This window comes from Falco peregrinus, chromosome 7 (assembly GCF_023634155.1).
Source record: "Falco peregrinus isolate bFalPer1 chromosome 7, bFalPer1.pri, whole genome shotgun sequence".
Lineage (NCBI taxonomy): Eukaryota > Metazoa > Chordata > Aves > Falconiformes > Falconidae > Falco > Falco peregrinus.
This window is the reverse complement of record NC_073727.1, coordinates 90,115,793-90,141,364: the sequence shown is the minus strand read 5'-3', so window position 1 is coordinate 90,141,364 and position 25,572 is coordinate 90,115,793. Positions and strand designations below refer to the sequence as shown.

At 41.5% G+C, this 25,572-nt stretch overlaps 1 protein-coding gene across 1 annotated transcript; it reads left to right on the top strand.

Annotated features, from left to right (window-relative positions):
* The first annotated feature begins 16,516 nt into the window (after nucleotides 1-16,516).
* On the top strand, nucleotides 16,517-20,503 carry NDUFAF4 (NADH:ubiquinone oxidoreductase complex assembly factor 4). The gene is made up of 3 exons (XM_055810840.1): nucleotides 16,517-17,123; nucleotides 17,924-18,021; nucleotides 20,192-20,503. Exons 1-3 carry the CDS (start codon nucleotides 16,997-16,999, stop codon nucleotides 20,486-20,488), a joined length of 522 nt encoding a protein of 173 aa, XP_055666815.1. The 5' UTR covers nucleotides 16,517-16,996; the 3' UTR covers nucleotides 20,489-20,503.
* Nucleotides 20,504-25,572: the final 5,069 nt, after the last annotated feature.

Sequence of the window (25,572 nt, the reverse complement as noted above, 5' to 3'; positions counted from 1 at the left end):
TGGTGGAGCTGACGAACACTAATTGTATGACAGCACCTGCTTAGAGAAACCCAATGGGCAAAATGAAACAGGTAAGGGAACAACTATATATAACGGCTGTAACACTGGAGTTGTCTACGTTACTGATTTGACCTGGCTCTTTCTTTTGGAACAGGTTTAGTCAGATGAGGTGACATTCCCTATAGGAGGAAGGAAGCTTTCTGATGGGTACCAGTGTGCATAAGATCCTGTTTTGAACCTTGCAATGCTTCCTCTGTTATGCATGTTGTTCTGAATAAAGCTCCAGATTCAACCTTTAAAATTTACAGAAAGGGAAAAAGGAACTGGAGGTTAGACAAGAAATTACAGCTCTCTAAGGAATCCATATAGTACTGTGGGCACGTAAACTGCTGGCCACTGGAAGTGAACAATTTTTTTTATTCCTCCATCTTCCTTTAGATCTCCCCTACTCTCAAACAACAGTTGAGCATGGCTTAGCCTGAGGCTGCTTTAAACAAAATCGTTCTCCACTTCTGAACTGTTGAAATCAAAATAGTCTGGCACGTTAGATGTGACAATCCACAGCTTTTATTTCTGTGAAGTAGGAGGTGTATTCCTAACACAGAGCAATCATATTTTACTGCCAGTACTCTGAAAATGTGGTTGCTGCATTTAGCATGTGGCTGCTGCAAGAGAGGCTGGAGGCTCCAATGTACGAGAAGTTCCTTGACCAGATGCAAGGGATCATGTATGGCTGGCAAAGGAAGAGCAGGGGTACAGCCTGGGGGAAAACAGTCAGGAGGAAAAGGGAGAGAGACCACGCACTCCTGCAGTGCTGCTTCCACTGTGATGGATGAGCTTGTATATACAATGCTTTATTGAGCCTGGTGCAAGCCTTGGCACCATCAGTCTCTTAACAAAAGCATAGGACTCAGTGTAGAGCACTTTGCACGCCTTTGTTTTCAAAACCAGTGTACCTAAGGAACCACAGCCTCTCCAGATCACTCTTCCTGCAGCTTTTTCGTACATTGAGGTCCTTCCTACAAGGGAAAGTAGCATGGAGATAGCGAAGAGCCAAAAGAATGACTGAATGTTTTCTGCACTTTTAATTCTGGGACCATTAGACAACCAATTATCTCCCTGATAAGAATAAGAGGGAGGATGCAAATGTCAGAAACTGAGGGAGAGCTCATATAAGTAACTTACTGACCTTTGTCTGCAGAACCAAAGGACTTTCTATTTTCCCTTCCACGATTAAAGCTGGCAGAGCTGACCTCACTGTGCTGCCTTCAAAAGCCTGAAGTAACACAAAGTTTTGAGCCACTGGCGGCAGGTCCCCTCCATTAAGAAAGAAGCGGTAGCTACACAAAGGACCTTATCGGAGGCAAGCTCTAGAGCCTGAAATGGCATCCAAATTACCTGAATATCTAATCTAGCAGAAAATTTGCCACAGTCTAGAATGTTCATTACAAACAAAATAATTATGCACACCAGTAGTTCCTTTCTCCTAGTTTAATAAAATGATTTTTAATTCTTTAATCATAAAGCCCTGTAAGTTAGAACATCTGAAGACTAGCAGAACAAGAAGAGGTAGCAGGCACACATTAGAAACACAGCATGTGACAGAAATACAAGCCTGTGTAGCACATTGGCTTTAGACTTCCTTAACCTGGGTCTACTCACTTTCTAGGCACTACCTTGAGAATAGTTGATTCCATAACTGTATCAAGGAGTTCCAGTTTTTTGCCATGCAAAAGCACTTGCAGACATCGGTTATTGTAGGCTGCTGCACCGTGAACTTACGGTTTTGGGTTTACTAAGTTTTAAGTTACTTCTGCAAATCCTACCAGCCTTTCAGCCTTTTCAGTGTGTGTTCTAACAGTTCTCTGTGTTTTTTAGAGCATTACTGAAGGTCCTGTATGGCTTCATGTTGTCAGAGAATGAATTCATAAACTGTTACAGGAAGAGCTAGGTAGATTCCCAAAATACTGATTACTGTAGATACCAGTGATATAAGGTCTCAGCTTATTCCAGCACCTCAGTGTCTGAGTCCCCTGCACCTTGCCAGCTTTTGTGCACTGGAAACAGAAGATATTCTAGTTGACACAGTCACTAGATAGATGGAAACCTTATTTTCTGAAAGCCTGCTATTTTCATGTGCGTGGCTGGTGCTGTTAAGTCAGTGGAGAAGAGCTTTCATAATCATGCTGGTGACACAAGCATGGCTGTACTAGGTCAGACCAAAGGTTCAGCTAACACAGTATGACTGAACCCTCACAGGTTGACTTTCCAGTGCTTAATTCTTTACTTAAGGAACAGCTGAAATCTGGAGTAGCTAGTTTTCTAACAAAAGTCTGTTCTTCTAATAGGATGTAATTTTTCATCAAGCAACTAACTGGTGATAGAAGGTGAATGCAATTTCCACATGTATGCAAATTAGCTTACTTTGGATGTCGTGAAAATGCCAGCAGGGATAGGGAGCATGCTGGTTGTAAAATATATCCTTTTGCCCAAGCTTACTAGTACATTTTGTCTTTTGCCATTCTTGACGTTACCTAGCCATGGAAGTTATCTGAATACTGCAAAAGCCACTCTAGCAGATCGCTGTATAGTTGCCCCAAAAATGGGAAATCCAGGCATAGTTCTCTGAAGGGCCCATGCTTGCTTCCTCAACAAGTTGTTCGACTGGTTAGGCTGCATGCATGGTGGTCTGTAATACCTTCTGCCATTTGGATTGTGATGAAAAACAAGAAACAGTGCTCTATACACCAAATACTACATAGATTGCTTACTCCATATGGCACAAGATTTGCCTTATCTTGAGATAAGATTTAGGTATACTAAATGTTACTCTATTCAGTATGTGTGGGAGTAGTTACGTATATGTGTATTTGGAGCTGAACTTCTGTAATTCAAGGATTTTTACAAGTACACTAGTCCAGAACACAATATATCTCTTTTTATCACTCCAAAACAATCAAAGAGATTTTATATTAAAAAAAAAAACAACACAAAAAACCCCCAAAAAACAAACCACCAAAACCCAAACCTCACACAACATCACCAACAAGCCTAACCCTGAATGGAATATTTGATGGGTTCACAGATCGACAGTTAACATTTATCTGGAGTTCAGGTTAAGTCTGTTGAGCTCATTTTGGACATAGAGACCTGCACGCATGGCACTTAAACCTCAAAATTAGAGTACTCCTAATGAGTTCTCTTTAAGTCAACAAACAGTACATATGGAAACATATTTTGTATCAACTAGTCTAACATAGTCAAGAAGAGTCAAGACAAGCTTTTGGATGCTCAGTTCTTCCACTACTCATCTAGGCTCCATAAAATCAGCCTAGAGTTTCCAATAGAAGACACCGACTGCAAGAGCTTATAGGAAATACTTTTTTGGAGACAGCACTCGTCTTTTACTGAGGAACCCCAGTTCAGGATCTTCTCTTCAGGAGAGGAAATAAATCATTTTTTTAGGATTCAGGCTCTAGATATGCCCTCTAATACCATATCCAAAAGACCTAAACAAGGCTTATTTTAGAGGGATCAGAGGATATGGAAATCCCAGTACGTTGGCATATAAGAGATGAATGACAACAGCATGATGAAGAACACTCACCAAGATATGAGAGGAATTTGGCATTTCTGATACATGGTGCGTGCTAGAGGAAGGTAATTTTAGTCCCCAAAGGTTAGAATATAAGAGATTGTTCAGTCTGTTTAATGTAGATACTTCATATAGTCAGTAGGACGAAGATTTCTAGCACATCAGTTAGAAGTCCTTCTCTCTTCATTGACAAATTAGGAGACATAACATCCCTGCCTTGGATACCAAAGTCTTAAAATCCCTCAGCCACTTTCTGGATTATGATTGTACTTGAGGATGACATATGTGCTATGCTGCTTACTCACCCTTTTAAACAAGGGGTATCTGCAAAAAAATAATGAATGAAATATTAAGCAGCAATTGAGTGGTGGCTTTCAGGGTCACCAATCCGGACTTACTTATGCTCCCTCTAAATCCCATTTAGGCCCCTAAGTCCTCTGTTATAGATGGTTCTTGGTCTTCCATAGCTGTGTCTGCATTTGTCACCATGTAAAAAGTGTATAAAGTACCCTCATACCTGTAAGGTTCTGTAAAATTGAACACACAGAAATTGCAAGGACTGTACTAACAGAGCCACCTAAGTGTCTTAAGATGTGGACACGACGGTATGGCTTTTGAGTAACCCAAAGTGGAAAATATAGCTTGTATTCTTGTGATTCTGCTTGTTACAGTTCATACCTTTATGTTACTAAAAAAGAATTGAAAATGCAACCGGATTAGGATGCCGACAAGTCTGAGTTCCTTATTTAAATTTAAAATCTTTTGCTGACATAGATATCTTGGTTGGGATTGCAAAAATAACCACAACACAACCCAATCATAATAATTTAGCATAGCTGTAATGAAAAAATGGTACTGAAATTGCAATTATACCTAAGGCAAAAAATGCTACTTTATCAGCACACTTCATTTTACTGTGTTCTGATAAATGGCAATGATAGTAGTATCACAGCACATAGCTATGCTGTTGTATCTTCAGCAGTTTTTAGGCTAACCTGGCCAAACTTGTACTGAAATTGAGGAGTGCTTACATAGGTTACTAACAGCATTTGCATGTGACTGCAGTAACTTATCAGCTGTGGGTATGTAACAGTATGGACAAAAAGCAGTAATAAAGATTTATATGTATTGATGTGGACTTCATGTGCTAACTGACCTGAGGGCCAAAGAATGCTCCTTGACCTATTTTATTTGGTAGTATATAACACCAATTTATAACCAGCTGCTTTGTGTTTTCAAACAGAAAACTTTTTTTTTAAAAAAAAACCACAACATGAATGGTCTTCTGCACAGACAGTGAGTTCAGCTGGCTTACCTTGCAGGCAGAGGAGCCCTTCTTGCAAGGGGGTTGATGGGTGGCTACTAGCAGAAGGATTCTCCTTTAGAGACAATGCACCATTAGACTGCAGCCTTAGATTGCTCCTGGTAAGGACACAAAAAGACACTTGAAAGTAATTTCAGGATGATGCATTCCACTCTGGCAACCAGGCACCTTGTGCACATTGCCTGCTCAGATAGATATCAAGTCTTAACAGCACAAGAGACACTAAAAGGCAGACTGCATCTGACTTTCAAGAGATGTACCTTTGATGCATGAAAAAGTCTAAATCCTATTTAATTTTAGTAGCAGTGATAACCTAGTTCCATTCCAGCTACAAATACTGTTGTTTTTTGTTGGGTTTTTTCGTTGGTTGGTTTTTTTGGTTTTTTTTATAATATCTGAAATCACAGCAGTCATTGCTTGAATCATTCACCAGAATGACAAACCTGGAGTGGAAGTTGAACAATCTGGTCTGAAGCCAGGAGGGCTGAGAGTTGTCAGGAGGGGTAGCTCTGTACATCTGAGAGGAAGAGACAAAAAGCAGCAGGGAAGGAGACACATTATGGAAGTTATTAAATGAAACATTTGGCTTGTGACAGCAGGAGCTATAGCTGACAACAGACCCTCCTGCCCATAAAAGCAACAGAAGCATACAATTGTATGTCTGTGTCTATGTGTGTGCGTGTGTGTGACTGTTGTCTGGTAGGGGCCTGAAACTCTTGAGTGTGGAAACGATCTCCTGTTTCCTGCTGTGTTCAGAAAACAAGGGATTTTATGTATATCGCTTGAAAGAAACAGGACTCAAGTAAGCAAGATTCCTTCAGAAAAGTCATTGAAGCTATCATCTGGTTCTCCTAGCGGAAATAACCTGAAAAATCAGAAACACTGGCTGAAACTAGCATTAAAACAAATATTGTTGCCATTCAACTCCCAGTCTACAAAAGCAATAAAGAAAACGTAAGTATGATCCTCTCTGGCAAGGAATTAATTAATAAAATGCTAAGTTGCAAAAAGTATTAACATTTAAACCTTTCAGAGCTTAAGTATTGTCAGGAAACAAGAAACACATTTTTGCAGTTTGCCATAATAGCTTTTACTTATACATTTGCTTACAATACTTCAGTCTTTTACTCTCTATTTTCAATTTATACACAGCACTACAAAAAAAGCACCTTATTCATTTATGCCTCAGGAAGACAAAACACATTTGAAAAAATATATATTTAATTTCAGCAAAAGTTGTAACTACTGTTTTAAAAATGACAGTGTTACTTTCCACTCCATTTTCTAACCTGTATTATGAAATGATGGAAGGGCCTGAAATATATGTGAACCAACAGAAAAAAAAAGGCAGTGGTCAATATCATCCACTCATCAAAAAGAGAAAAATATACCTTGCTTTATTACTGTTATCTGCAACAGTCTGAACTGTACAAAGTTAATTTTATGAGAATATCCATGCAGAGTATGCTGCAGTTTGCTAGTGGAGATCACTGGTACACCTCGTTTCAGCACAGGAAGAGAGAGAGAGAGAACAGATTCTGAGATCGGTGTTGTTCTGTCTCCTGTATGAACAGGCTGTAGCTCTGCTTCTCTCTCCCATGCCCAAAGACAGTCTATGGTACACCCACAGAGGTGTAAGAAAAAGAAAACATTGCATCATTGTAGTGATTAGCCATTATGATATCACACACATTTTCCAAATGGATTAGGGTATTAAAGAAAAACACATAACTTCTCATGCTCCCTCCAATGTCTGAACAAAGAGTAAAAGAGTGCAGAAGCAGCTTGCAGAAATCTAAAAATCTCAGTTGTTGTTGGGGTGAGAAGTGAATTTCCCCCTGCTGAAGAAAAGAGCTGCCCTGCAGGGACACTTTCTACAGTCTTATAAGAGATTTTATGCCAGTGTGCAGCTGGCCCATCTCACAACCTGTTGAAGAGAGACTGGCAGTCCTTCTGGTGAGAGAAGCGTGGCTGCCGTAAATCCGACAGGCCACCAGCAGACATCTCCTCTCAAGTAACTCCGTGTATAGAGTTACTTAAAATCTCAGTGATACACAGGCTGACTCCTGCTACTTACAGGTACAGCAGAGAACCTCATCTCAAGGCAGCTGTTAGATGCTGAGGCCCGATCCCACGGAAAAGTGCTCACAGGGCTTCTTGTCAGTAACTTACTGGAAACAGGATCTAGCAGTTTTGTCCGTATGGAATTTATCATTTCTTCTCACTCATCATTATAGCCTTCTGTGGAGAATTAGATTCCTTAATCCATATTAGAAAAACATGAGTCATCCTGACAAACTGGTTATCAACTAAAGAAATCTTGCCCATTTTCAGTGTTAATTTTCTAGCCAAAAAGTATGTTAATACCTACAGAGTTCCTGAACCGATGCTTGAGAAGAGTTTTTTTGTTTGCATTATATTATGTATATAGGAAAGCGTGCTAGTTTGCATCTTGACCCCAAAGATACCTTATCTTACATAAAGAACTCTGCCTTCAAGGAGTATTGGTAAGTCTGTGTTATAACACTGGAGCTTTGAAGCTTAATCATGTCCTTATTATACAATCTAAAAATGAACTTCTAGTACATAGAGGTAGTAATTTAAATATTTGGGGACCTCTTTAATGGTCTATTTTAGCAGCCCCCAGAGCAACCTGACACTTACATATTTAGACGCTGTATCTCTATATATAATTAGTAAATGCGATTGTTCAAAATTCATCTGTGTCCCACATGCTGCCCTCGGATTTTTGATACTGTGGAAAGAAGAGACACACAAAAGGGCTCTCTAGCTTCAGTAATGATTTCCATTTGAACTCTTATACTGGTAGTCACGTGTTGGTATCACGGAAACCTCTTCTTGTTTCTCTAATGCATTCTCTACCAACACAATGTGTATATTGAAGCTCTCAGGTAAATGGTGATATATACAAACAAAAATGAAAAGGCTCAGAAGACCTGTATTAAGAGTGTAGTTCATTTTCTGTGTTATTGTACATAAAGTATACTATTTAGGAATAATGCAATATTAGCTAAAACAATACAGCATTATTTGTCTTAACTATATCCTCCTTTGTGAACTAATCTAATCCCAGACGTTCTTTACATACATTAATAAGTACTACTGCATTAGGTGTAGACCAAATCCTTTGTAGCGGACGTTACTCCTGTTACAACAGGCATTTTTCTGCAATGTGTTGCAATAATCCATACTCATTTATTCCTAAATCAAAGAAAGCATCATCTTTTATGGTAAATGAGGCAAGTAGAGATTAAGTCTATTTTTCCTTGGTCAGCAATATGAATACGTGTTGTCTAAAGCAGTGTCTCTAATAATGGCTTCCACAGGATATTTCAGAGTAAGCTGTAGAAACAACAACCAAACCCCATATAGTAGGTTACAGCTGACAGTTATGAAAATTTTCCCTCAGGAATTTCTTTCCTGACCCTCACTGAATCACACCCCAAGCTTAAGAATTTTTGATACATTTCAAATGTAGATTTTTGTTTAGAGCCTTGGATTCTTTCCTTGTTTTCATTCCTTTTTATCCTGTTCTGCATAAATGCTACTGAAGTCAATAAGATTTTATATGGTTTACCTATTTCAAGGTCAGCCCCTGAAGAGTTACTATTTAAAATACAGGAAAACGTGAATGCAATCACAAATCTAAGAAAAGTTTGCATCTGAATCAGCAAGACTCGACTACTGGAACTCCACTGGTAACTGCGTATCTTAGAAAAGTTAGATGATGGTTTGTCATTTTTTCTTGGACTAAATGCTAAATTAGTATAATGTATTCCTCAAATCATGGTCTGTATTTTATCTTGTGGTAATACAGTGTTATATGTTCTGCTTTATTTCAAGGCTTTTACTTAAAGGTTGTAGGTTGTCACCCTGTGCTCACATTTTCTTTGCTCTGCAGTCTGGTGGCTTCCCCTAACAGAGGCCTCTTCCACCATTAGTGTAGATGTGTTTGCTTCTTGGAAAGGAGAGAACTTGAAATCCATAAAATGGCTCGTGGAAGCAGCCAGGAAAGATGTGTAATCTCAGTATGGTATTCCTTGAAGCTTTGCAAAACATCCCTTGTGTGTGTCAGGTAGATTTTTAGATCTATAAAAATACAGGCATAGGATGAGGACTCTAATGCAACTTACCCAGCGTAACACTGATAAAGCCACTAAGCTATCAAACTATACTGTAACTTCTCCAGCTTCTTAAGACTTATCTTACTCATGTATGTAAAATGGTTTTAGAAGTGTTTGTTGAAGTTATTTTGGCTTTCCTGTTCTGCACAAAATTTGGCTTTTCATAGGTAAATATAAGAGACTCCAGTTCTTCACATAAACTGTGCTTGTAAATACACAATTTGCAAATTGTAGAAGGATGGAATTAAAGTGTAAATGGAATAAATAAAACTGGCTCTGCAACTACTTATAGAAGCATGGAAATTCAATCCCATGATACATCAAGTCACAGATAATAAAACTAAGTTAGAAAGTTCTGTATACAAAATGCATCATACCCATATAAATATTCATGCATCAACAAGAATTAAAAATATACAGAGAAAATATAAATATCCTTTTGGGAGGGAAGAATATTACATTATAGTAGAATAGCATTTTACCAACACATATAGGTTATGTATTTCTATGTGTTACAGTTCATGAAACAGATAATGACTATTCCAGCGCAGAGCTGGTGAACAGGTTCAGAATATTAGTAAACCTTAAGTTTTTTTCTAAGGTTTCTTCAAAGTTCCTACCAAGGTTTTCTTACAATCTGGACACATAAGGAAAAAATAAGATCACATTCACTAGTGGCTATTTTGACTTACTATAATAAAGTTTCAATTATTAAACTAATCCATTGCTAATAATAAACATTATTCACAGATATTAGTGATAACACAATCTTCCATTTTTTTCAGGGATAGATCATTACATTCTTGGAAAAAAAAGAAAACCCTAAGAACTTCCTGGCCTGCTGTTCGCCATTTCCGTGGTCTGAGAGAAGGTCAGTAACACAGCGGGGAATAGACCCTCTGCCTAGACCAAGGCATTACTCAGCCTTCAGTGACATGCCAGATACTAAAATACTTGTTGGCTTTCCACAAAAAGAACACAGAAGTCACTTTCCCAGAAAATAAGTTAGTGATTTTATTCAGTATTTTTTTTTAGCAAAAACTATGAGACATTTGTCTCAACAGAGTATCACTCTAGTCCGTGTTGACTTTTTTTTTCCCTTCTGATGTGCTTATAGTTTAAGACAGTTGCATATCCTTGGGTTTCACTTCTTACTTTCACAGTAGATTTTTATAACACAGACTTAGAAAAAGATATTGATACAGAGCAAATACAGCAAACACAATGTAAAGAAACATGTTGGCATAGTGTAAAAACACCCCAAAACATTAGAGGAAGAACAGGATGCCCACAAACTTTTTATCTATGGTCTAATTTCAAGTAATTGGTAGACTATCTAGGTTCAGGAAGGGGTGGAGAATTCGGAAGGAAAAAGATGATGGCACATGCAGCCTTATGTGATAAAACCAACGGGTCTTACCTCCTTTGTGTAAAAGTTAAACTTCCCCACAGAGGTGGAGTGGGATTATTATGTTGACTCTTGTTCACATGCAGGTGTTTCCAAATTTGGAGATAAGTCAGAGCTTTACTGAAGACTAGATTACATGTCATAAAGAGAATTGTCTTCAAAGATTTGTTTGAGAAATCCCTGTTGGGAACAGTAAGTAGAGGGATTCCATTTTTGTATGTTGCTTTTAGAATTGCAGCTGGCAGTGTTGGAATAAATAAAATAGGAACTAGTATGCTTCAATATGCAGGTGGAAGCAGGTTACTATCTTAAACTGAGGCTTCCAGTATGGAAGGATTGATTGGATTCCTGGTTCCCTGCTTTCAGGGAAGCATTCAGTCAGGCATGAGAGAGATGTCAGCAGGGCATGAGTTAAATTGGAAAATTTCACAATAAACTGATAAAGCTAAATAAAATTCTCAAACACACTGAAAAAAAACTCTTGTCACTTTAATGCAGCTTCTTTAGAGAAACACTTTTAACACATGCAGAAGCGTGGGCAAAATCAGCCTGGATCTGATCAGACCTGAGAAAAACAACTAAGTTACTTCACAGCTTGCTTTGGTTTACAATTTGTCCCGTTTCCTGGAATAATCATAGATTAAAAATAAAAGTTCTTCTTTCTCTCCTTGTGCCTTTCATACACACTGTGCCCACATCAGACCTCGGGATCACTCACTTTTTTTGTGATAAAAAATATTAGAGAGATGTAATGTAAGAAGCTTTTATCAGTATGCTTCATACAAATTAGACTAACAGTACATACTTCTAAGTGGTGCAGTGATTCAGAAATCCTGGATTTCATGGTTTTCAGCTGTCAGAATATGCACTTTTATTTGCCAAGAGGAACGTAAGTCAAATTTCAGATCATCAAGTAACAAACACTGTAGAAAGCAAGGATTTCCATGTTCATCCCTAGATGCATCCTAGTGCATCCCAGTTTTGCTACACTGGAAAGAAGAGGTCTTAGTCACTATCTCAGATAGGTGGGTCACCAAATGCACTTCAGTCATCTCTGTCCCTTAGGTCAGTCACGTCATTTACCTTAGTCCCACCCGTGCACACTTTGGTCACCTCCCCAGATGACAGTAAAGCGCAGGGTAAATTTACTCCATTGATCTGGTGGAAGTTGTACTAAACTTGCTGTTTAAAAAGCAATGCTTTCATCTTTGGACATCTTTAATTGTATTTGCAGGAGTAAATTAATCCTTTAAATTCAATCAACACTTTTACAAACAGAATCAGCATTCACTAACATTGTTTTGTAGGTACTGATTTACAACAAACACAAATACAAACAGAAGACAAAATTACTCGATATAACACTAAATCAACTCACCATGTGGATGGGATTCCTCAAGCAAAAAAACCCCACCACCTAAACAAGAGTAAGTTTTATGATGTCAAAGCATCTAAAGAAAATGACTGTTCTTTTTGAAGGCAATTCATGAGAGGTCTCTGCTGGGTACAGAAAACCTTACTAGAGAACAGGGAATTACCTGGGCTTGCTCAGCAAGTTGAGTAACAAGGACCCCAATGAACAGGTACAAAGGTCTAAAGTTGCAACAATATATAGGTAGCTCATCCAGCAAAATGATTGTCATCACTGCATCTTATCAACATGCAACTTGTATTTGTACAATGCTTTCTGTGACAATTTTATCATCATAATACAGACCTTCCAATACAGCTAACATAACTCTTACCTTTCAAGTACATGAATGTTAGGTCACATTTTTCTCAGGCCCAAAGTGGTGGTGTTTGTCTTGCCTAATTCTGGTACGTCACCAAAGCCAGCCCAAGATGAGCCACCTCTCCATTCCACCCAGTTTCTTCTGACTGCTGGTTCACCTCCCCCTCATTGGTGCCGGTACAGTCATTTCTGTGACTGATGGAGCGAAACGATCTGGGTGCAAAGTACAACCTCTCACAAACCAACCAACAAACCTGGCAGCAATACCAGTTCAAAGTATCCATATTCTTCCTATCATAAGCTTTATGCTTCTCCTCCTGTGTTTCTGGTAGCTTTTTGTGGGACCAGTCAAACCATCAGTAACTGATACAGCTTAGAAAAGTTACAAGACTTCTTTTCTTTACTAAATCAGACCAGCTGTTTGATGTTGTTCACTGTGACGAGTTCCTACAGCCTTGCTCTGGCAAGAGGGATGAACTGAAGCCAGGGTTACAGGAAGGAATAAGGGTGTCAGTTCTCTCAACTAGTATTGCCACTGAGAAAAGAGCATGAGGAACTGAACCTTGGAAGTAAAAATGAAGTACAAATGCACATGTAATTGCAACAATTAATTAATTCATTCCAGTACCAGGCTGCCTCATTCTCAAATAAGCTCGCTCCTACTGTGCATTTCCAAGTCAAAGCAACCTGCTAACAGAGATATATCAGAAAAATTTTGGAAGATGACATCAGGTATACCAAGTCACAGTCAAACAGGAGAATTTAAATGCAACACCTTTGAAATGAATGTTACCTGGCAAGGAGGCTGTGACCTGTCTGGGCTGATGCCAGAGCCTGTAAACACCATGCACTCTCCATAAACTTCATCCACGTACGGACCTGACAAAACCTCCTTGTAAATAAAGCACTGCAGCCACCTAGCCTTGAAAAGATGCAAATGTTCAGTAACACTGGATCACAGCCTGGAACTAAGTAAAAGCCTTCCATGTATTTGTAGATACTTCAGAAGCCAGTAAAAGATGGATCAGTTGACACCAATAACACAGAAACAAACTAAATTAAGTGAACGAACAATGAGAAAACACTGAAAGGCAACAGTGATCGCTAAACGTCCTTCTTTCTTGAGTTTGTCTTCACAAAGTTGCAGGACAGTCATTTTTGCTTGGCTCATAATCAATTCTTGCTAATGCTGTGTTCTCTGGTTCTGCCTAACACTGATGAGATAAGGAACAAATGGATCAATGCTCTCATTGTATTTACTGGGAAACCAGTAATCAGGACAGAGGACTCAAAACAATTCCCTGAATCCTAATTATACATGAATTTGCTAGAGTATCTCTTCAGACTGCCATAAACTGTGAACAAACATGAATAATAATATGAGAAGAGGAAAACAGCATCAGTGGTAGAAAATGTGGTCAGAATCAAATATAAACCTATGCTGCTGCTGCATAAGGGCACTTTTAATTTTCCCCTGCTGTTGACCTCTGGGTTGTTCCCAGACCATAAATCACGTAGCAAACCTCACCTGCCTCCTCTCAAAAATCCTGAAGTCGGGCACCCATTACAAAACCAAAGACTCTTCACTGAGATTGCCTGCCCATCTGGACTAACACTTGGATTTCTGCTCTTCTGAATGGCAAAGACAGCAGAGACACCTTAGAAGCACTTCAGAGCAAAACAAGTTAACACCAGATAATCCTATTCTCCTGTCTTGAAAGGGAATTTTCAATAAATCAATCAGACTTTTATACTAGTTAACTACCAAAATTAATTTTTGAAAAATTAAGAACACAACAGAAAATCAAAACTGGGATGAAAAACTGAAACAAAAGATTCAAAGAATGGTCACAAATGTAGTTTTTATTTTCCAAGTGCACAGTAGTTTTAAAAATTCTCTCTTAGAGGTGTGAAAGGATTAAAAAGAAATCTAGTGTGGCAGCCTATGGCACAGGTATATTGTGCAGGTTACAGTATTTTCCTCTGATGTGTTTGATGCTGTCCACTGTTGAGAACAGGATGCTGGTACACAGGAACTCACTCGGATAGCCTGTGTTCTTCTCATGGGCTGTTTTGTTAAAGCCCTACTTAGGCACTCATTTATTTCTTTTGGTATTTTTAAATTCTCTGGAAAAGTTTAGGTTCCTGGTTCAAGAAAAATGCATCCCATTTGTAATGCTGTATAGCTGAATACATACAGTTTTTATGCTTTGAGGAACTACATATCCATTTTTTAATAATCACACTTGCAGATAACTTTATATGGAAAAAAAATTAATCCAAGATCTTGATTACTGATATTTAATATCAACATGGTCACAGCGGCGAAATACCAAATTATAAAAAAAAATTAAAAAAGTTTTTTAATCTCAGTTCTTCTGCTTGCTACAGTCTATGAAAGATTATTCAAAATAAAAATCTTGTACTTCTGGTGCTTCCTTATACATAAAAAGAAGAGCCTTGTGCCATCCTCAGTGATAGGAGGTGACAGGCAGAGCATGACATCACTCTTTATTTTTAACTGACTGCCTTCTGGTGAATTTATTTTGCTGTCAGTAAATATTACAGCAGTGTTAGTCACATTCAGGCTTTACAGAGGAAGAAGCCCTGTGCTGAGTCTGATCCCAGAAGCCATCAGTTCTTAGCTTTTGAAGGGAGAATCTTTTATTTCCGAATTTGGCCCAATGGCTTGCATCCACAGACAGATTAATAAAAATGTATCTCAGAGAAATGCTAAAGCACCCACCAAAGGTCTACAACCACCAAAGGCATCCATGTGAATTTTACCATTACAGCTGCACCAGATAAGCCAACCACTTACAAAAACAGCAAAACCTGTACTCAAGCACATAGGTTTAGTCAGTAAGTAACTGACTACTGATATTTAACTAAATGTGCGAACTTGCTACCAGTCAGTCCAGCAGCTTTTAACAGCATCCATGTTCCTATTGTCACTAATACCACTTAACTTCTTAGTATCACTATACATGCAGTGCCTAAAATAAGATAGGGCCAGTAAGTTTATTACCAGAGAATATAAATTGCAGACATGTTTCTATCCTTCTCCTACAGACAGTGAGAGACTTTAAAATGAAGCGGAGAAACTGCATCTTCAGGATTCCCCAAGACAGCAGAGATCTAGCAAGGGACCATGCTTATGCTCCGTGTCTCTGTTGCCTTTGCAAATCTATTTGGCTTTTCTTAACCACCAGCTTGTCTTTTGGCTTCCCTCTAAGCAAAACATTGTCACTCATTATGCAGTATTCAAGCATATTCAAGCATAGCCTTAATAACTATCACATCATCGTTACTACTAAATAACGCTACTAGTAGAAGAACAAGTTCTGAAAACCCAAGTTTTGCATGCCCACAGTAATAAGCACTAGACAGATGGGAGGGCAGAAAAGACGTGTTTTCCTTCCAAAAAAAAAGAACACAGTGAGAAGTTGGATTTTGACTCTGTCATTTGTTAACACTCACTCCAAGTCACTTAATTCAGGCAACTATTACCATGCAGACAAAGAGTCTGCAAACAGCATATACACAACTTAAAAAGATAAAACAATTACTTATTGATGAATTCACACAGCAGCTGGAATTAGTAAGTCACAAGTAACCTCCTTTGGAAAGGCACCCTATGAGTCTTGGTTGACCCTGCGATCACATAGAAGATCATCCGGCACTATTGCTTCTTGCAACAGGCTAACAGTCCTCAGTGTTGCTCTTTCTGCCTTCCCTTCCCTCGGAGGATTTTATATCTTTCCATATTTACATTTTCTTCCTTAATCTTTAAACTGCTGATTCAATCTCAACAATTTCACCTCTGTCTACAATTTTATCTTTCTTATCTTGTGTAGCTCAAGACTAAGTACTTTCTCATAACAGAGTTTAGCAATTTTTGCAGGAGTCAGAAGGAAGGTTATTTGGTTGAGCTGAAGGAGATGGGCTGCACCCTGATAATGTTGTGTAGCCCACAGATTCTGAGCAGTATTGGGGAATCATACAGATTTTCCATGTTTGGTATGTCTTTCAGATGAACCTGCTTACAAAATTGGTTTTCCGTCACTGAAGTGAGGTGTCTATAAGGAAATGCTATACACTTTAACGGGAGTGAGAGGTACAACATCACCAAATACCTATGCTACCATTACCCAAGTGAAAACTTTTAAAAAAGATTTAAAAGGAGGGTGAGCTGTTACACAGGCCGAGGGCCCCTCGCTCCCGCTGCCACCCGAGCGGCAGCACCGCGCCGCAGGCGGCTGGCGCCCGCCCGGCTCCCCCCGCCCGCCAGCTCCCGCCGACACACCAAGCGGCGACAGCTACGACCCGCCGCGCCGTGGGGCTGCCCCGCCAGCCGGCGGCCCCCGCGCCTGCCGCTGCGCCTGCCAGGGCCGGCCCGGGCCAGCCCGCCGCCCTGAGGGCGCTCCCCGGCGGGCCCAGCTCCCACGGGCGGGGGAGGACGCGCCGCGGGGGCTCCGGCCCCCCTCGCGTTTAGCAAAGCCGCAGCAAGGCCAACACGCCGCCCCTCACCGCCGCGGCGGGCGGCCCGGGGGCCAGGGCGGCGCAGAGGGAGAGGAGGAAACACCGCCGGGGCGCCGGGAAACAAACGGGAACCATCGCGTCCGTAGTTTTCGCTTGTTTCGGCCTTTTTTAGGGTTTGTTTTTTCCCGCTGCTGCCGCCGCCCCACAGGCCGCGTCGCGCCTCCGACCTTTTCGTCAGGGCCAAGCCTGTGCGCAGGCGCCGCCCCGCGCAGGCGCGGCGCTGGTGGTGGTGGCGGCGGCGGCGGCGGCGATGGGCGGGCGGCTGGCCCGCGTGTTCCGGAATTTCAACGTGGAGAGCCGGGCCCGCCGCGAGATCAGCAAGGAGAAGCCGACGCCCGCGCCGCGGCACCCCGCCTCCCGCCTGGACGAGCTGGCCGGTGAGTGCCGGCCTCGCCAGGCCGCGGGGCGACGCCGGCGGGGCGCGACGGCCGTGGGACCCGGCGCGGAGCCGCGGGGCCGCGGGAGGGGGAGCGCGGGTGCGGGGGGCGGGCTGCGCGGGCGCGGGAAAGGGGGCGCGGGGCCGCCGCGTGCCCCGGGGCGGCGCGGGGCCCGTGACATTGAGAGCGGGGCGGCTGGGCGCGCGGGGCATGCTGGGAGCCGCAGGCGGCGGCGGCCGTTGCTGGGGCCGTTGCTGGGGCCGTTGCTGGGGCCGTTGCTGGGGCCGTTGCTAGGGGCGGTTGCTGGGGCGGTTGCTGGGGCCGTTGCTAGGGGCGGTTGCTGGGGCGGTTGCTGGGGCCGTTGCTGGGGCGGTTGCTGGGGCCGTTGCTAGGGGCGGTTGCTGGGGCGGTTGCTGGGGCCGTTGCTAGGGGCGGTTGCTGGGGCCGTTGCTAGGGGCGGTTGCTGGGGCCGTTGCTAGGGGCGGTTGCTGGGGCGGTTGCTGGGGCCGTTGCTGGGGCCGTTGCTAGGGGCCGTTGCTAGGGGCGGCGGGCTGCCGCCGCTGGGTCTCTCGGGCCGGCCCGGGCCAGCCCCGCACTCGGCGGCAGCGGCGGCCTGTCCCGCGGCGTTACATGGCGAACCCTTCGGAGAAGCACCGTGCGGCCCGGGGGCCGCGCCTTCGCCCACGGGAGTGGTTAGGCTGGCATAACTAACAAAAGGGAAACAGTTCGACTCAGATCTGGCTTGTCTCTTTTTTTTTTTTTTTTTTTTCCCCTTCCCTTCTGCTCCCCGCTGCCTTTAGACCACCCAGAGATACGACAAGAAATTTACAGGAAGGACGATAGGCTTCTCACCTTGTTAAAAGATGTTTATGTCGAGTCCAGAGATCCACCTGTGCGGGTGAGTATGACCCTCTGTAGGAGGCACACCTGCATCAGCTTTGTGGTTTTCAAACTTGATACAGATTCTGTCTAAAAGAAAAATGCTCTGTTACTGCCTAAACCCTACCTTTTTTTTATAGATAAAAGTGATGTTTTCATCACTGTTCTTTTATATATAGGTAGGACTGACTGTTTGACCCTGAGTCTTGAACATGTGACAGATTGTGATTATACAACCTTTTAAATGCTTATGCAGTCTTCCTTTTTAACACCACATTGATCTTTGTTCTTCACCTAAAGTCCTACTTCTGCTTCCTTTAAGGCAGAAGAACAGTTGGCCAGCCTTTTGCAAAGATGCAGGAGTTTGCCAGAGATCTCTCATAGAGCTGTTAGAAGAAAAGACATTGGAACTACTATGGGAGCCTGAATGTGGTTAGAGGACAAAGACACTGATGTTTTAGTGGAGTCTTTACTGGTGTTAATGTCATACTGTGTAGAGACTTTTCCTTATGCAGCTGAGGAAGTGCCTTATTTTTTTTCTGCATAACCTCTTGGGATTGTTTGGTGATCAGTTTCCTTGTTGTCAATAGCTGCAGTATTTGACTTAGAAGGCAAAGCACACCCCTTCCAGTAAAATGCAGACTGGGGTTCAGGCTCCTGTTTTCCACCATGCTACATTATGGCTTGTATGTTTTTCCTGATGGATTATTGGACACTTTATTCTAGCTGCTTTATTCAGTAATAAAAGTTTTCTAGTCATCTAGCAATAAAATTCCTAAGTCTCTCAAATTTGCCATTTTCATAGTACCTTGTATTCAAGACTAGAAGTACTTAAAATTTAAACAGATTTCTGCAGTCTCTCCCTGAGCTTTCCAAGTAACCTCTATCCTTAATTTTCATAATAGAGGTTAGGATTCTAATCTTGAAGCACTGAAGGTCTAATTTCTGTATCTTTCAATAGTCATTGTAAGCCTGTCAAGAGAGATTTGAGAAAAAGCCAAAAGTGGAACAAGTCTCAGTACTTGATTCTGTGCCTACTCTGCTGCCATGCCAGGCTTGCTCTTGTGGTGTGTCTGCTTGCAGTTGTTGGGTAGAGCATGGTTAATAGGCAAAACTTCATCCAAACACATCCTTCCTTTCCTGAATACTTTGTGTGTCATGTATGTGGACATACCTATCTGTATATTTGGTATGTGTGTGGTAAGTGAAAGAGCACCAGCTCTCGAGTCCTGAACTGGCAGATACCCACAGGCAGATCATTTCATTAAGACTTGAAACACTGTTCATTACCCAAGCACAGTATTAGCACAAAGTAAAAGGAAGAAATGGTGAACCGATAGCATCATCAGACATCCTCTGTAGTTTAGAAACAGACATGCAGTTGTAGATGCTGTAACATCCACATCAGCTTTCTCAGCTTGTGAGTTAGTACAGAGTGTCTGTGGCCTAATTGATGGCTAGGGGCTCAGGTAACTGTAAAGGTACTTTGTCTTAAATTTAAGAAAGGTTTTCATTGTGGTGTTTTTGCAATGTCATTCACTTATTAAATCTTAATGAAAGGCAGTACAAGGGAATGCAGAACTGGTTTGGAAATGACTTGGAAATATGAAGGGCCTTGGGAGAACAGTCTGAGCACTGCAGTAGTTATGGGAATTAAACTCCATATGATGCTGTAAAATAGTTTCTTTTTGTCCAGCAAAGCTTGTTCGTTGGACAGAGCAAAAGAAGGGATATCTTTGAGATGCAAAACTAAAATCTAGAAATGAAGGGAAGAGAGACTATATGAAAAAGATTTCCAGTGCTATCAGAAGGATACCAATTTTTTTCCCCCTCCCTTGCCATGAATCAGTACCAGATATTAGGTTATCTGCATTTACATTTGGCTACCAGAATCTGGAGTTTGCCTTGTGTGAAGGGCTGCTGAGCCTGTGCAATACTTACCGTTCAACGGATGGTAGCTTTTCAGAATTTGGGTGGGGGATGACATTGTATGTAGAGTGGCTGCGGAGTAACGTGACACTTTGTGTTGTATCAAGAAGCAAGGCTGGCAAATTATTTGTTTTTAAATGCTGTGAAAATGGGGAAATTTAATAGGAAATGCCATATTTAAGAAAACATCTTGGCTGCTACAGTATGCATAGTAAACAGAATTTCTGTTAAGCTCTTTTTGTTTTCCTTCCCACAATTAGGTAGAAGATGGAGGTGGTGAACATCTTCCATGTAAACAGGAGGAAAAGAGACTTACAAAACTAGGCCACTTGGGAGAGCTAGATGTTAAGAAAGTTCCCAAAGGCAAAATTTCCATTGTGGAGGCTCTGACGCTTCTTAATAATCATAAACTTCATCCTCAAATATGGACCGCAGAGAAAATAGCAGTGGAATACAGTCTGGAACTGAAGGATGTCAGCTCTCTTCTGGAATTCTTCATTCCTTTCACTGTGCAGGAATTTCCTAAAGAAACCAAAAAAGCTATAAAGCCAACATAAAAATAATTACCAAAACCTTCTGTGATTTCACTTGTGTCTTAATTTTACTCTTGAGTATATTCAGTGTCTGAAAAGAGTTTGTAACATGTCATCCAACAAGGCTGCTTCCTTATATCAGTAAGATGTATTCAAGCAATTCCATTCTATATTGGATGGCTTCAATTACATGCAGCAATTACAGGATATATTTTGGAAACCAGATTATAACTAATAAGTTGTATGAAAGCATGTCACATGAATCTGATTATCCCATTTGCATGTTAAAAGTTCAGTGTAAACACGCAAGTTCTAGTGAGAACTTTACCATAACAGATTGCCTTTCTTAGCAGAGACTTCTTGGCCTTCAGCTAAAGCAGATCTCTGTGTGTATTAGCTCTGTAGTTTCACGTTACAGTGTTCTTTCAAGGACTTAGTCAAGGTTTGTGTGTATATGAACAGCTGTATTTTTTTGGTATAAGAATGGAATAGTATTTATACTTTGTAAAGAAGATTAACCACAGGCTCATTTGGGATATTCAGCTGTGTCAAAATAAAACGGTGGTGAATAGCCAGAGGGCCTCTCTCTGGTGCTGGAACAGTAACGGCTGATGTGTAGCTCCTCTTACACTCTATTCTGATCTACTTTAATTATCTCATCTCCCCAGGTGCAGTCTGTCAGTGAATTTGTAAAGTGATGATACTCTAGCATCAGTCTCCTGCAGCAGTTGATGGCACCTACTGTATGAGAAATAATGGTTCATATTATAATTAACAGGTAGCTGTGAAATGCAACTGGATCTACTGATTGGACCCACTAGTAGATCTTTGTAAATGTCTGCCTGTCCTGTTACAACAGCCCTTTTTTCCTGTGGAGGCTTTGTCTGACATCCAAATGTGGGCTAGATCCGAGTCATGTTCATTCAGAATATGTTACCCACGTGCTACCAGCCTGGAGATGAACAGCATCCTTTCCAGTTAGCGAAGGACGACACGAACTGTGTGGTGGTGGCTTGTAACCTTGATACTGTGACTATAGAGGTCTGCATAGGTAAGGAAGAAGTTTTGCACTGATGATTAATACTGTGGTGAAAACTGGTTCATGTTTTCCAGATAAGCTGGGGGGGTGCAGTAATCAGAATTGATACTTAAAAATGCGTTACGGTTGGCTTCATTCAAAAGAAACACACAAAAAAATATATGCGATACTAACATTCCTAGTGCCGATCACTATTAAGAGGGTGGAAGTCAGTACCAGGTCTACAATGTAACTTCCTTTTTAAGAATTTTTCTGCCAGGTCTTAGATTTCAGAGTCTGTTAAGTATCTTACCAAGGAAGGTGATCAGCTTTGCTATTTCACAGCAAGATTTTTTCTACTTCTCTTGAGATGGAACAAGGTATTTACAGTACAGTTTGCCACAGCGTTTTCAAGGTTTTGCTTGATTAATTTCTGAAGTACTTAATGCCATACCTCAGTAGAAGATGGCAGCTAAGTGCACTGTATAAAAGTTGGGAATTGTTAGTCTTTGGATGTGTGGATTGGAGATAGGGTTGTCATTCTTGCTGTAATGTAACGCAGACAGAGCTGCGCTCTGAAACCAATGCAGCCGAGTTATGTACTACATTTTTTTTTCCACAAAATATTCTTATAGAATGTTGTAATGGAAATACTTTTATTGTTTGAGTACTGTTCATCCTAATGTAGTATTTAAGGTAATAGTCAGAAAACAGCTGTAGAATGCATTTGGTACAGATACTGTTATTATTGGAGACACTGTGCTTTCCTTCTTTAAAAATTAATCCTTAGGTATTGGAGTTGATTAAAAACTCACTAGTCAGCATCAGACAACAGCTCAACTATGCTCCTTGACTAATGTGGTATGTATTTTGGTTTCTTTTGTCTGCCTTTGTGAACTGCCTTGTGATGTGGCTACACCATTACAGTACCCTGTTTCACACAGAACGTCCCTATAGGCATTATGGCACACTACTGCTTTGCTTACACTCTTGAGCAGGCACGTGCTTTGGGATGTTTGGTGCTCATTACATTCAATGCTCCACTCATAACTTCAGGACAAAATCCTGTTCATTGATGAATGAGATAATTGCAAAGCTATCCCTGATTTCTCTGGAGCCAGGATTTTGTCCTCAGAATATATTGTCCACGGTGGGAACGCAGGCAGGTCCCACAGCACAGAGGTGGGCCAAGGATCCATCTCCCTGGATGCAGGTGAACTCCTGGTGGCCCAGAAAGCTCCTCTGGAGCAGGGAACTTCTCCAGCACAGCTCATTGACTTCAGGAAAATCAGATGCAATGCAGTTTGCTGTCAGCGCGAAGATTCTTCTGCTGGTCACCTGCCCCACCTGCTGGGCAATATCAAACCAGCATTACGTAGGTATTGCTGATGGTACGGGATCATGTAAAATCTGTACCTTTACCTATCTAAATTATCCATAATCTGAATGTTTAGCTTTCATTGTGTCTTCAGACATGGAGTCCTTTACTTGCCCAAAACTCACAAGAAGATCCAGGAGCATGGATCTTTCTCTTTGCTCGGGTGGAAATGACTGTCCCTGATCAGGGACTCAACAGTACCATCTTGTCTTCTGTAGGCTGCCAGCCACAACCAGCCGCAAGGTCCTTGGCAGGTGTGTGCTTAAGCTCTGTTCAAGTGAGTGTGTGTTTGAAGATAACACTGTCTTTAGGGTTGATGTCTGGGACAAGACCATTCTCACTGTTGCATCTTTTCTAGAACTGCTTTTTTCCTTTCTTCCAGTTTCAAGGGACTCTTTGCTCATCAGTTATCTTGCCTGCTTACCAGTTTCTGGTTTTGATGCAATTTCTACTTGGAAGAATAATGGTATTTTCTTTACACTTCTAACTTAGTTTTGTCTCTGTCCCTTTCTGTCCATATCCTTTTCCCTTAACTGTTTGGCTGTCAGCTTAAGGAAAAGGTACTCTTCACGCAACTGTTTTGACAAGGTGGGGAATTTGTGGGAACCTGCAATTCAGTTTTCTGGTACTTGTGTCTGGAGAATTTTTCATATTTCATTGCCATGCATGCAGTGCACAAAATTTAGCTCAGATGTTTTTGGCCACCATATAGAATTATTACATTTGGTAGGGAACAACCTGCCTCACTCAGACTGCTTTGTTCTTGATGAATTAATGTAAAATGTGTAGCGAGTAAAAGCTTTGTGAGCCTGTAAGGGAGCTGTTTCATTTCTAGTGTAAATGACACACGGTTAACAAACTTCTTTATATGTGGCATTATTACATCAGTTTTCCAAATGCCACTGAATAAAGTCAGGGCTGCCTTGGGCACCGGAGACACAGTGAGTACACAGGGCAGGCTGAGCCTCATTTGGAAATGAAGGTTATGTTCCTGGTGAGACATAAAATTGAATTTGTTCTGGGGAATTCCAGCAGGTATACTGGAATTTCTGGCTTGAATTTTTCCAAAAGATGTCTGTTTAGGGGGAGTCTAGTAGCTCACTAGCTTATTCACCCGTGTGTTCTGTTCTGGGACGTGGTCCCATTCCTCTAGCCTTGTTCTGTTGTTAAGTCTATTTCCAGCCTTCTCCAGCCAGTCTTCTCTGCTATGAAAACTGCATGCAGCTGCACTCTTGGTCTCTACTAGCTTAGATGCAAATGTTGGTTGCATTCTGCCTTTTCAGTATCACCAACCTGTTATATCTCTGCACAGCTCTCTTGCCTGCTAGGAGCAGCACATCTACTGAGGTAAAGATGAGAGGACTGAGCACATGTTTTGCTCTGCACAGCTTGTGAATAGGACAGATTTTCAAAAGGGATGTAGCTTTTCATACATCTTCAAAAGCTGCTCTTTTGGGATACGTGAAACTAAGTAATATTGTGCTGTCTCACTGTGCATTAATGGTAGGTAGGTTCTTGCAGTCTGATGCCAAGACAGCAAGATCGGAGCTGTGAAGCAGTAAAGTTTTAACTCTGCTTTGTGTGCAGGTTAGTCAGAGGGAACTTCAGTACAAAAAGTGATCTTTCTAGCCTTCCAGCACAGGGAACTAGTCTTTTTAAGCTACCTCTTTTTACCCAAGGAGAAAATGATGTTTATATGTGAGAGGTGTGTACTAACCTTACAAAATGGAATATCTTATTTCTGTATTGAAAAATTGAGTCAGACCTCAAGCAGTCATAAAGCAAGACCAAAATGCAAAAGTTTAAATAGGCAGCTGTCTTGCCTTGTTTCATACGAGCATTGGGCTTTCATGTTTGAGAATGCATGAAGCTTCACATTTCATGGCTCTGCTCTGGAGCCCTTTTCTAAACAGGTGTTTTTCTGGTTCTTAATTGGGTGGTGCCAGTGTCAGCCTGACAGCAGGGGAGGCCTGACCAGTGCAGGTGAGCTTCATGTGCGAATAGAATTTGGCACTTCAGACTGCAGCAGTTGTACACTGAATGATGTGCTATTGACGATCAAAACACTGTGTCAGTGCCTCGTTATTAGATCTGTTTCCAGCAATCTACAAGTCTAATGAATTCTGTAACCTTTCACAGTTTAGGTACTGCTGTGTTATCAGAGCTAAGTGTTCTGCTGGGGGGGGGGGGGGGGGGGAAGAGAACCCCCCCCCCCCAAAAAAAAAACCCAAACCCCATAAATTAATTTATTGTAGAAACTTGACATTAGTTTTCTTGGTCTGAAACAGAGGCTTAGATTTACACAAGGTAACAGCAGCACATCTGGAGCATACTGGAGGCAGCACGCTGTGGGAGTTCCTGCGGCTCTGGGGAGCAGAGCAGGGCTTGATGTGTCTGTGGACAGAAAGAGAATTTTAAAAATAAATCCAAGATGGTTCTTCTAACACTGTTGTGCAAAATTCCCTTTGGGTGTGCTTACCTGAACTGCTGAAGCTCTGTCTTTAGGTGAGATGTTTTGGCCTCCTGATGGCAATAGTGGTTCTGGATCACCCAGTAGAGAAGTGACTGGGGGCTGGATAGACCCCATAATTATCTCCTTAAGGATTCCTTGCACGGGAATGGAAAACACATTGTATCTGGTAGGACTGAGGCTCTCAGGACACCGCTTTTCAGAAAGCTGAGGGAGGTGACAGTGTGGCTGGAGGAATCCCT

Bases quoted from the DNA above. Each gene is read 5' to 3' on its own strand.
- NDUFAF4 (XM_055810840.1), top strand. From the start codon at position 16,997: ATGGGCGGGCGGCTGGCCCGCGTGTTCCGGAATTTCAACGTGGAGAGC. The intron at 17,124-17,923 runs GTGAGTGCCGGC...CGCTGCCTTTAG, and splicing joins CCGCCTGGACGAGCTGGCCG to ACCACCCAGAGATACGACAA. The intron at 18,022-20,191 runs GTGAGTATGACC...TCCCACAATTAG, and splicing joins CCAGAGATCCACCTGTGCGG to GTAGAAGATGGAGGTGGTGA.